A 12,992-nucleotide genomic window follows, 5' to 3' on the forward strand; every position below is an offset into this window, starting at 1 on the left:
AAAAAAATCTGTAAGTAATCCAAACAGATTGGACTAAAGGTAGATTTAATTTGAAGATGACATCCTACAAACGAAAGGAACAAACCACTTTAGAGCTTTCAGGGATTATTCTGCACATTTAAAGTCCCTGTATCAGTGATGGTGAACCTTTTAGAGACTGAGTGTCCAAACTGCAACCCAAAGTCCATATAGTTACCATAAAGTACCAACACTGCAATTCAACCTGAATGCTTCCCTTCTGGGTTAATGTTGAGTGATGGTTCCATTGTGCCAACAGTGAGGGCTTTGCACCCCTGCTGTGGCACCCAGGCCCTCGGTTCAGCATGAGTCTCTACACTAAGGGGACTGAGCTGCCACCTCACATCACACTTATTCAAGCTGGTCCTCTCAACTCAACAACTTTTATTGTGCTTTATGAATTGCAAAATCAAAATCATATTTTTTAAAAAATCCACAATTCAGGAATTCTGTTTTCTTGAACTCGAGTTAATGAGAATACCCCAGTCTACTATATGTTGGTTTATTATTTGAAGAACATTAAAAAAAAAAAAAAAAAACCATTACAAGAAACAAAAAGCCAGTACTCAGAATGTCTAAGGGTAGAAGCAAGTTAAGAAAAAAGACAAGAAAAAAAGACTAGGAGACAAGATAAAGTACTCAATATTCTATTCTTCCCAAAATTGCTTGAATGATGTACCTAGTTTTCACAGTTTTAGGATGAAAAAAAATGCCAGAAATATACTTAATCAGTTTGTCTTATTTTACACTAATTAATTTGTTCAAAATAGAATTTTTTTGAATAGCATTCATAGGAGCATTTCCAGTCCTATACACAGAAATCTTTAGAACCGTTGAGAACCTACATGTTCTGCTTAATTTTTTTTTTAATACACACAAAGGATTGGAGCCACTGAATCACTGGGGAAGAGACTTTGATTTTCAGGACATAGTCTTATAAATGATATCAACTGGTAGTAAAAAAAAATGTACTTAATGTTGAGTGTGTTTAAAAAATAAAGATCTGATGGCATAAGCAAGTCTGTGGCAGAGATTCATCCTGGAAAGCAGAAGAGGCAGAGGACACTTTGGTTTTTAAGAATAAAGGAATTTAAGGCTAAATACAAAAAGACTCTTGCATCGAAGCTGTTGATAGTCTTGTTTTTTAAAACTCAGGTCAAAATCTGGTGTGTCTGAATTCCCAGAAACCAGCATCAGTCATTCTTACAAAGTTCAGTGTGGCTTCAGCAAAGACTGAGAAGGAATTTTGATGTCCACAAGGCTGTAAAGAATGTCACTGATTAGGTAGACAAGCAGAACCTTAAAAGAGATGACTTGAATGAAGTCAGATGAAAGACCCAATCTGAAAACATGGACAATGAATTTAGGAATAACAACTCAGTAAAAATGGAAAATTTATATAACTTTAATGTTTGTAAATTCATGGACTCTAGGTACATAATGAATGTCAGAGAACGCTGGATAAACTGGAGATTTAGCTCCTAATGATAGTGAAGGAGGACAAACATTCCCACTCCAAAGGCAAGAAGACAAAGAGCCTGCATCTGGGCAAATGGGCATGACAGAGTTCATCCCTTTAACAAATATGAACTGCCCTGTCACACATCATGTGGCAGGGTACATAACTATGGAAACAATAACACAAGCCCTGCCTACAATCAGGCCAGTGAGAGGCTGGATGACCAGAAAAGTGCACATGTTCAAGTCTGCAAAATATTTCCTTGTGTTTTGATGAAGTCCTATATCCTATTTCCATCTTGTATTCACCCAACTCAAAGTGTAACAGCTACTAGCATTGAAAATAGCCTTCTTCAGGAAGAGCTGAGGTTTAGATAAATCTTTGTAACTGTGAAAAAGCCTGAAATCCTTCTGTTCCAGCTCTTTGAGCAGACTGTACCAGAATCGCACCACACTGCTGTCACTACCGCTGACCTCAAACCCAGGCCAGTGGAGATGAATCTCAAAGATGAGCTGTCCAATCTGCTCAAGGACATCTTCCAGAATAAGATTTTCCAAAACTTTCCATTCTGCGCTCTCCAGATCTGCCTTGAGAACATCAATCTGTAACACAGCAATGAAATGAAATTAGAAAATTTGATAAACCACTATTAAATATACCATCTTCATATAAGAAGTTCATTATAATTTGGATCTTAAATGTTTCCCTGGAAACTCGTGCATTAATGGCTTGGTTTCCAACGCAGCAGTATTCAGAGGTGGGGTCCCTGAGAGTTGAATCATGGGTACTCTGGCCTCACAAATAGATTAATCAATTCATGGATTCATAATATAATGAACAATTTCAAGGTGATAGAAACTTTAGTAGATGCTGCCTGATTGAAAGAAGCAGAATTCCTGGAAGAGGGATGTCCTTGAAGATTATACTTTACCCCGATCCCTTCCTGGGCGCTGTCTAATGAGCAGCTTACTCTACTCTATGTTCCCCACTATGACACTTTTCCACACAACAGACCTGAAAACAATAGAGCCAGGGAGCATGGCCCGAAACTTCTGAAACCATAAGCAAATAAATCTAGCTTCCTTTAAAAGTTGATTTAACTCAGGTATTTTGTCACAGTGGTGGAAATCTGATTAACAAAGAGCTTTACAGTGCTCTCAGGGGAGCAGAACTTTCTAAATTTTGAAGTTGCAGGTTGTTTTCCAGGGGCCCCTAATGACTTGAAATCCCTACATCACTTCATGCCAAATGTTAATAATATATAGATAATGAAATGTCAGGTGGTCATCAAACAGACCTAAAACAGGACAACAGGATGAGGGACGCTCATGTGGGGAGGGAATCCTAATACAGTGACTGCCGTCATTACTGTATACAGAACTAATCAGAAACAAGTTCTTTTCAATCCTTCCTTTGCCTGTGGGCACAATCAATCAAAGGACACCATTCCCGATCCTTTAGTTACGTATAACAAGAAGCAAATTATCTGACAGGAGAGTTTACATGTGATATGACACCAAGTGAGTGCTTGACAGGAGGACTTTCCCAGCACTCTATTTGCCTAAAGGAGAGAAAACCTAGGAATTCCGAACACAACAGACCCCTGCCCCTTTTCCGTAGGGCCACTGTGCGTCTTTTCACTGGCTCACTAATATTCTGCAGAACCTACTTTTCTGCCTTTTTTCTGTGTGTCTTATTCTTAGTTCAGGACATCAAGAACTTGGAAAAACGCCTCACAGGACTCTATCTGGTTACAGATGCTCTTGGTTTCTGTTCAGTGTGAATGAATGTCCAAGAAGAAGAAATGGGAGTGCGTGGATCCATGCCTGCATCTCTCCTCATGATCTGAATGCTACTCCAGAGAATCTGGCCATGCCCTGACAGAATGGAGGCCACAGGGACAAACTGAGAAGGTTGCTACCCACTGGGATCATCTCACAGGTCTCTTTGCCCTCTAGCTCCATCCAGATGGAAAGCCAACGAAAGAATTCTGAGATATCTGAATATTACACTGTAGAAAAATTACTATTCCTATTCAGTTGACCAGCACTGCAAAATGGAACTTTAAATGTAAGATTTTTTTTTCCTTTTAAAGACAAGTGGCTTTTCCAAACTTCTGCAAGGCTATGGCAAAAATAGCTATCCCCACCCCTCCTTAGCTCAACAAAATGGACAGAATATACAGATGCTGGTCCCAGGAGGCTGGAGCCCAGTTTCCTCCCTACCAGAAGGTGACAGTGAGCTGTGAGCTCACCAAGCGAGGGGAGCTGCGTTCTCTTTCTGTGTTTCTGTTCTCCTCTGCCCCTTACTGAAGAACCTTACCCATGTGTACACACAAAGACCACGATTTGAGGCAAATGGGCCCCTTCATTCCCTTGGAGACAAATTTGAATAAATCTTTTTTTAAATTTTTTTCGCCAAAATAAATAGCCACTTTTGATTTGGTCAGTGACAAGCAAATATATTGGAGCGTGTCAACCTAAGTGGCTGGTAACACTATGATTTCTTTTAAAAGTCTAAACCAGTACAGGTGAAAAAAAAAGTATCACAATCCTCTGTTCATTTAATGAATGTAAGTTTATATCCAAGGTGAGATAGAATAAAGGGGAAACATGGGATGGTAGAGAACTATTTTTCAAGGGGGATCATTTTACCATACAAATGAAAGCTGACAGTGTTCAGATACAAGTTGGGAGGGAGTCATTGCAAAGGAGCAGGGGCTGTCACCCTAAGAAGTGACCGCAGAACCTCAAATAGCAATTCCTTAAAACGCCAACTGATGCCACTAACATTCTGCCCAAGAAAGGCAAAGTGTCCCCAGTGCCTATGAAAACATTCATTGTATGACTCCAGAGTTGGGTAGCTGAGAAAGGGCATAAAACTTACATATAATTGCTCCCAGAAAGTGAGCTTTATCTAATGTCCTGAGACTATGAGAGAGGGCATCACATCCTCATCTCCGATATTTTGTGGTCCACCCAACAAAAGGATAAGGGTAACCATTTCAAGGACACGGACACATCTTACAGAAGACTTGACCTCTGCCCAGTTTGTGGGTCAATAATTCCAAAAGGAATCATAGGAAAAAAGTAGAAAACAAAAACTTTTCTACATGAAAATGATCATGGGCCACACAGCAGGCTAAATTAATTCTTGTGAATTGGACACAAGGAAATTAATTCACTATTTCTTCCATCTCCACTGCCCTGGCACTCCCCAGGGATCTTGGCCACTTTAAATACAATATTCCTGGATTAGAGGTAATTAAGCTGCCAAAAGAAATATTTAATCAAAGTTGCACAAAATGTTCTAATTGGTACATCCAAAATTTAAAACCAGCGTTTGTTGCATAAATACCCATAGCCAAAAATTTCTTAAGTTCTTTACATATTTAACTTCATCATGGTATTCTCTGAGTTTGCATACGATGAATAGCATTAATAAATCAAAGTATTAAAAAGACAGAGTAAAGTTAATCAGCTTAAAAACTATCCTAGTTAGGTATAGAGGAACATGCTCTACATGTTTTTCTAAGCATATTTTTAGAATAACTACCAATCAAAAGTTATGAGTTACTAGGCTAAATTGTAGCAAATATATCTTTTCTTCAAACATAAAATTTTATTTCTAAAATGAAGATCTGTTCTAAAGAGCAAAAGATTTTTTTTAGTGGTTTGCTTTTAAAAATGTTTTTATTAGTATGTTTGTAGTACATAATGATTACATGCACTTGTAGGGATTGGAAAATGCACACAACGCATTTCAATTCCTTTTTCCCGTTTTATTACACCATTTTTCTTTACCAGCATCAGACTCATTTATTTATAAGACCTTATAAAGTTAATTATCATATATACAGAGTAAAAATGAGGCTAATAGGCAAAAGGTATCCTCAAATACGTCAACCTCTCTGCCTGCTTTGACTGCATGGACTGAAAATGCCCTTCTTCACCAGAATTGTGTAGGTTGATCTAAATCACTAAGCCCGCGTGGTGTAGAGAGTGGACAGTCAACATGCAGTGAATAAGCAGGTTTTTGTCTCCTAGCATCCCTTTTCTAATTCTTGTACTTCAGAATATCCCATTACATCACTATTTGACAACTGTAATCCCATTCTTACTGCCTACTACATCCAATGTTATAGCTATCACAGGGCACTGACCATTTCTGAATAAGATATAGCACTTCTAAGATTCTAACATCAGCTTTCAACAATTATGGCACTAAAAATCATACAGTGATAATAGTGGAATAATCAAGTGTCAATTCTATTACAGTTTGGTAAAACTGGATTTATATAAAGAATTACTGAAGTATCAACTCCTTGTAAACTCTGGAGTAAGTGAAGATACATTCTTAGGTAGAAGGGTCTCAGAGATGATGAATGAAACAAACTGAGCTGGGGATTTAGCTCAGTGGTGTAGGCGCCTGCCTGGCAAGTACAAGGTCATGAGTTCAATCCCCACTACCAAAAAAAAAAAAAAACTATTCACTATAATTTCAAAGGTGTTAAAGGGATTTCTGTATGATACTATTTCCTATTCCATGAAATACCCAATAAATTACATTTCACAAAACTTCTTGAAGAAATGAGAATTTAATTTTAACTGGATTAAGCTACGGAGATCTTAATGAGATTCCTCCTTATGGGTATCAGTTTATCTTGCCAACCCAAATCAGCAGCTTGAGATGAAAGGGGACCAGTGGGGTGGATGTCTGAGTGGGTCTGCTGGAGCTGTCCCATCAAACAGCGCAGACTGGGCGCCGTGAACAACAGAAAGCTGCTCCTTCACAGCTGTGAAGACAAGAAGTCATTAGTCACGCAGCAGCAGGGGTGGTTTCTTCCAATGTTCTGAGGGGGAACCCGGTCACTCCTCTCTCCTAGCTTTGGTGCTTTCCTGATAATCCTGGCTTTCCTTGGCTACGGCATCACCTGCTGTCTGCCTTCAATGTCACACAGTATTCTCTGTGCACAAATTTCTCCTTTTTATAGGCCATTGGTCATACTGGAGTATGACTACTCTATATTGTATCAGATACTCTATATTTGAAAGCCATGGGGGGGGGTTAGAAATTAATACAGATTTAAACAAGAATATGTTCTTACTGCAAAAATAGTATATGCTCATTATTTTAAAATTAAATCAATAGATAAGCTAAAAGAAAAAATAAAACATTTCAAGTTTTAAAAGCTAATGCCTGAACTCCTAAGCATTTTTCTTTGTCACACGCACACACACACACACACACACACACACTACAGATTATGACATACACAAGCACAACAAAAACACAAATTTTGCATAAGATTGGTATTATACTGGGCTTTCCAAATCTTATTTTTGGTGGAGACTGAGAACATCTCTCCATGTAAATAAATTTTTATTTAAACTGTTATCTCAATCTTTCAGATTTTTCTCAACAATAGGGAGGAGGTAGTCCAGGAAGCTCAGGAGGGTGGAGATTTCAAGTACGTGAACTCATCCAGAGGAACTGCCCTGTTACTTTTTGATGGATTCAGAATCCCTTATATGATGTCATTTGCATAAAGAGCACTCCTGCTATTGTTTTGTATCTTGAAAGCCTTCGTGCACAACCTGTTTTTATCAGCTTTTATAGGGATTTAACTTCTTTAACCAGCCCCCTTAGAGTGGATGTTTAAGTTTTTTCCAAAATGGAACATGTTCCCAAGTGATGCGATTAACAAACCTGGAGCTAGGTCTCTGACTGCTCTATTACTGTCTTAGACTAACATCCCTGATGTTAGAAGAGCAGGTTCAAAGGATGGGAACAGTTTATAACCATGAAGAAGTTTACTACCCCGTGGCTCTTTCCTGCCCTGCACTTGAGACACTGAGGACCAACCAGGTTGCGGGAAGGCGGGAGCCTCCTGCCCTGTGTCACAAGAGGCGTTTCCACCGGAACAGCCCAGGAACACCTGGCTGGCTTTCTTACCCTGCAGCCTGTGACACTTGAGAACAGTTTTTTAAATGTGGTTTTGGGGATCAAAGCTGGGGCCATGCGCACGCTAAATACACGATGCTCTACCACTGAGCTACACCCTCACCCTACCCTGGAGCATCAGAAATGCGCTGGACAACTCTCTGGGTTGCACCAAAACCTTCCTGCTCTTTACAAAGAGTGAACAAAACAAATTGATTTTAACTAAATATATGTTAAATAACACTCATGCAGCTTGTTAAACCACTTTAATAAAAAGTGCTTTACACTACTGTTATATATTAAATCTCTAAAAAGAAATGGATTTTTTCCAACTGTAAAAATGTATATTTTATCTTAAAACTATCTACTATCAATTATAATGATAATCATTAATATAAAACTGTGGCTAAGAGGTGAAGTGACATAAATAATATCAATAAAATGTCAATATGAGCCATCCAACTTATCAGACACTTAACCTAGAATGAGGGAATTTCAATTCAGGATCTTTTAAACCAATAAACGCATTGTCTCAGCATTATCTGTCTGTATTTTGGCCATAGTTATACAAGGTACTCACAAATGCCCTTTACATTTTGCAAGCTTGTATTTTAAAATTATTATTTGATGCTGGGGGTTTAGCTCAGTGGTGTAAGTTCTGTCCTGCAAGAGCCAGGTTGTGAGTTCAATTGCTGGTACCAAAATAAATAAAATAATATAAAATAATTATTTGACTCAGATCTATTATGAGTATCTTTAAAAATTGAATTATAATAATTATCTACCATACCAACAAATCAAGTTATAGCCATTCTCTATATTCATTAGTTTGGGTCAATATTCAGTCATAATTCAAGAATAATTGTGTCAATACTTTTTCTATTTAGTTTAATTGAGAAAAGTTATTATTTAATTATAAAGTAAAGCTTAACTTTTTATACATGAAATCTACTTAAAAGATGATATATTTGCACCTACAAAACTAGAAACTAAATGCATTAGACAGATCTTGCAGGAAAATAGAACTAATCTGTCTTAAGCGAGCAAGAGGATTAAAAGTTTCTTTGAGAGCTTCAGATTAAACAAGAGTTTTAATTATCACTATCAACTGGCAGAAATGTAGCATTATAAAATTTCTGTCACCAGAAGGAAAACACAGATAAACTCTGCCCTGAACATTATAAGACACATACAGGTCACTCTAAGTTAACTGAAGTTTGATTCTGAACTAATAATAAAAGAAAATATTTTTATGTAGTAATCAGCTCATAGAAATGACCTTTGCAGGGAGCAATGCTCTGCAAATGACTTTATAAGCAAATGAGGGAAACACTGACACGAGAAGACTTTTTTTGGGGGGGGGCAATGTCACGGCTTGCTTCTAGCTGTCTCCTCAAAACCTCAGGCAGTCATCGGTGGTGCTGATTCACAGGTGGCTGGATCTAGAGTGTGACACTGGAATTGATTCATGGAGCATCTCTGGGATCAAGGGCAACAGGATTAAAGATGTGAGTGCTACTCACCCTAAGTAGTCTGGATTAGAAATACGGAATAGAAAGAGCTGTGGTCATCCCTTGTTGCTTTCTACTTCTGCCCACCTTAACTGCTTCTCCCCTGCAGCGCCTCCTTGCCTTGGAAACCTCAACAAACTGTGAGCTAAATAAACCTTTTCTCCTTTAATTTTGGATATTTTGTCTCAGCTATGATTAAAGTAACTAAGACAGTCAGACAGGCAGTTTGACCACAGAATCCAACCTGAAGCTGCTGAGGCAAGAATCTTCTGGTCTGAGTAATGTGATGCAGAGTATCCACAAGAGCATAAGTCAGAGACAAATAATGAGGGACCAGGTGACCGGTCAAGAAGTCAGTAGTGTGGTGGCACCTGTCTTTTAGCCTAGCTGCTCAGGAGGCTGAGGCAGAAGGGTCACAAGTTTGAGTTCAAGTTTGGGAAATTTAGTGAGATTCTATCTCAAAATTTAAAAAAGCCTGGGGATGTGGCTGTGCTGCAGAGCTTACCCAGCACAGGTTCAACTTCAAGTGGGCAGAAAGAAAAAAGACAAATAAATGGAAGCAGGGAGAAGGAGGAGGAGGAGATAAAGGAAAGGGAGGAAGAACAGGCATCAGTTAAAAGGGCTGTTGGCGGCATGCAATAGCCAGGAACCAAGCAGCATAAATTGAGGCAGGATGCAGTCGCATGAGAAAATTCACTGAAGGCAGACTCAGCAGAAAGTTGGTGGCAGGACCAAGGACAGCGCCAAACAGCTGCATGGGTCGGTCTGATCTTAAAATCAGAATCCAGAATCTTTCTGGAAAGAGATGGGAGATAGATACGTAGATCTTAAATATGTATATCTTTAATATTTATATTAATTATATATTAAAAGGAAATGAGAGCTGAGTATGGTGCCACCCACTTGTAATCCCAGCACTTAGGAGGCTGAGGCAAGAGAATTGCTGTGAGTTCAAGGCCAGTCTGGGCTACAAAGTGAGTTCAAGTCCAGCTGGACTACATAGTGAAACCCTGTCTCAAAAAGATAAAAAGAAAGAAAGAAAAAAGAAAAGAAAGAAAATGAGAGAAAACAATGTTTGCTTAGCCACAGGTGTTAGCTTGACCAAAGAATCCAACCTGAGGCTAAATGAATAGAGATACTAACAAATAAGTAACTATGTAAGTACCCAAATAAAATGTATTTGGACTTGTCCTTATGGTTCAAAAAAGAGACTCAACCTTTGAAACGTGGGTCTGAGTCAATTTCCAAACATGCGGGGTCAGCAATGTGAGTTAGGGTGCGCACATGTGCATACGGACAAATGACCCAAATGCAAAAAGGAGGCGTTAAGTTAGAAAGACACAAAATAAACTCACTTGGCTATTTAGCTTTTGTTTCTGAAATCCAAGTGAGAAGGAATGATACCAAAGTCAGCAGTGAGTGAGGTCAAGGACTAGAAGCCAGCAAAGAAAAAAAGACATCAAGAAGCCTCAGGATGAATGTGTGTACTTCTGATGCTCTTTTGAATAATGACAGACTACAAGAAAACTTTTTACCACCTTACTTAGCTTCAGTGCCACTCAGCAGATCTGCGTCTGCATCCCACAGGGCTGGCGGTTCTTTCCCTATCACATGAGACTTCGACACCATCACAGTAGCTCGTCCCAGTCCGGGTCACCCCTGCACTTCTGGGTCCTGCACAGACTATCTCTAAAGAAGCACGCAGTGTGGTTCTCATTCATTTATGAATACGCAGTTCCCTGACCTGGAATGTAAGTGCTTTTAGGCGTGAACTAAGTCCTCTTTGAGTACCAAGTTCCTCTGTGTTTCTGGGGCTCCACAGATGTAATATTCCCCCAGACAGGCCGACCTGCAGAACCTCTTGGCTCTGCCAGCCCTTCCCTCTGTCCTGCACCTTCATCTCTGTGGGTATCTTGCTATCTATGGGTATCTTGTTTCCAACCTTTAATCAGGAATTAAGGGTTAGAAGTCAGGGATTAGAACAGCTATGAATTCTACCATGCTATTAGACACACATGTGCATCAGGGTCTTCATTTCCAATTTTTAAGCACACTATATTTTAGCCAAATACAGTTGTTTGTTATTTATTAACATGCCATAATATTTCCTGTCTTTGTCTCTTTATTCATGACACTTCCTTTGTGTGGAACACCTGAAACTCCTGCATATTTTTCTGCCTGCCACCAACAAACAGAGCACCACAACTGTCCTTCAAGGACAAACTGAATTTCGTTTTCTTTCCAAAGCTTTAGTTGTTGAGTTTAAGTCTTATTTTGGGGATCTGAAGCAGATATAATTATCTAAGAGAGTACAATTTACAATAAGTTCTGACTTGGAAATATGTACAAATTGATTTGCTCTTAGGGAATATTTCACAGGTTAAGTTAAGCTGCAAAGCTCCCATCTCAAATATTTTCTAGTTAAATTATGTCAACATCAGAATACTTAAACATATAATTTCAACACAAATTCTCCGGTGAGCGTTGAGCTTTTGTTGTGTTGTGTCCAAGGCAGCAAGCTGTCTGGACATCAGGATGTGGGAACAGTTAGGAACACTATCAAGTTGTGTTGCTCTGTACGGTAGCCTCTCACCACATGACCATTTCCATTAAATAAAATTAAACCTCATTTCCTCCACCACATTTCAAGTGCTCAGTAGCTATGTATGGCATGTGTCCACTATGCTGGACAGTGCGGCTATGGCCCATCTCCATTCTTACAAAGGTCCCTGGACTCTGCTGCTCTGAGTATAACATGCACCTGAATCCCTGGCAGGGCTATGGAAACCCACCTTGTGAGTCAGCAGATCTGGACTGGGCCTGAGCCTCTGCATTTCTAATGGGAGCCCAGCCGATGGTGATATACTGGTTTGTGGGTCATGCTTTGAGAATCAGTGTACTTGGCTGGTGACACTGGCTGAGGTTTTGGTAGATGTGTGCCAGTACTCAATCTCTTCTCATCACTAGATGCGCAAAGTATCCCCGTGTTGGCAGTCTTGGGCTTTGCAAGATCTAGTGATGGCTATTTAACCAGCTGTTTTCTTAATTATGTTATCATCAGGTCAGAGTTTCCTAAAACATGGCTAACATTTCAGTGAGGCTTGTCTGCCCTGGAACTGTGTATGAAAAAATGTGTGTTTGTGCACATGAGCATTTCTCAAAGAAGAGTTTGGTAGCCGAGGGTCCTGCTGTGGGGGCAGTTTGTCCAAATAAATGATCTGGGGGCAGATTTAGCATCTCTGCGACTTGGAGGTAACGAACAGAATCAATGCCACAATGTTGTTTGGGAATTTAAATGCAAATGCATGTAACAAACTGAAATACATGCATGTAAAACACCTGACACAGAGTTATGACTGCATCAGTGTTTGCTGTCATTTTTTTTACCAAGACTCTGTGAGGTCTATAATCCAAAAATATTAAAATCATCCTATTTAAGTTAACATCCAATGTGCTTTCTGTGCATCACAATAGCTGTACTTTGGGAGATAGCTCGGAGACAAAATTAATTTTTGGTGCAGGAAATTTCAATCATGACAGCCAAGAGCCATCTATTATACAGCATGCTGGAAGGTGAAATTTAAAACAGTTTCTTCAACTTCCTTTTGATCTAACAAGGGGAAAAAAAGGAATATTTCCTTAGCCTTAGACTGGATTGCAAGTTTTACGATGAATGATAACTTATAGGTGGCAGCCCCGTGGGCTGCAGGCTATGAAAGGTTAAAGTCACTAGGAACTTTGTTAACATCTGGTCCAACTCCATCTTACAGATAAGGCCACATTATATGCTCAAGCACGGTATTTACTTAATGATAAAGATTCTACATCCAGACGTCAGTGCTCTGCTCTGGCTTCTCTACACACACATGGCGGAGGGTGGGTGACGGGTACTAATGCAGTTTTGAAGGAAGTCTGTAATTCTCGGCCTCATTCTTCATGTTACTTTGCTTTTTGAAGAGAGCCAGACATCATACATGACAGGTTCAGTAAATAAAGAAAGAGGATTTCCAGAACTACTTCAGAAATCGGCAAGAACAATGGGACAAGTCTGCTCGAAGTGA

General features: G+C 39.3%; 1 protein-coding gene across 3 annotated transcripts in view; it reads right to left on the reverse strand.

Moving 5' to 3' along the window:
- Window positions 1-1,405: 1,405 nt before the first annotated feature.
- The window catches only part of Mettl24 (methyltransferase like 24), a 102,785-nt gene continuing 91,198 nt past the window's right edge, over window positions 1,406-12,992 (reverse strand). For all 3 annotated transcript variants that reach the window (XM_063254003.1, XM_063254005.1, XM_023563467.2), the window contains one exon: window positions 1,406-2,079. In XM_063254003.1, the coding sequence (XP_063110073.1) occupies window positions 1,765-2,079 (315 nt within the window). In that variant the 3' untranslated portion in view covers window positions 1,406-1,764. The remainder of the gene's footprint in view (window positions 2,080-12,992) is intronic.

The sequence above is a fragment of the Cavia porcellus genome, unplaced genomic scaffold (assembly GCF_034190915.1).
Source record: "Cavia porcellus strain 051 isolate PalLab524CR breed Dunkin Hartley unplaced genomic scaffold, mCavPor4.1 scaffold_7, whole genome shotgun sequence".
Taxonomy (NCBI): Eukaryota; Metazoa; Chordata; class Mammalia; order Rodentia; family Caviidae; genus Cavia; species Cavia porcellus.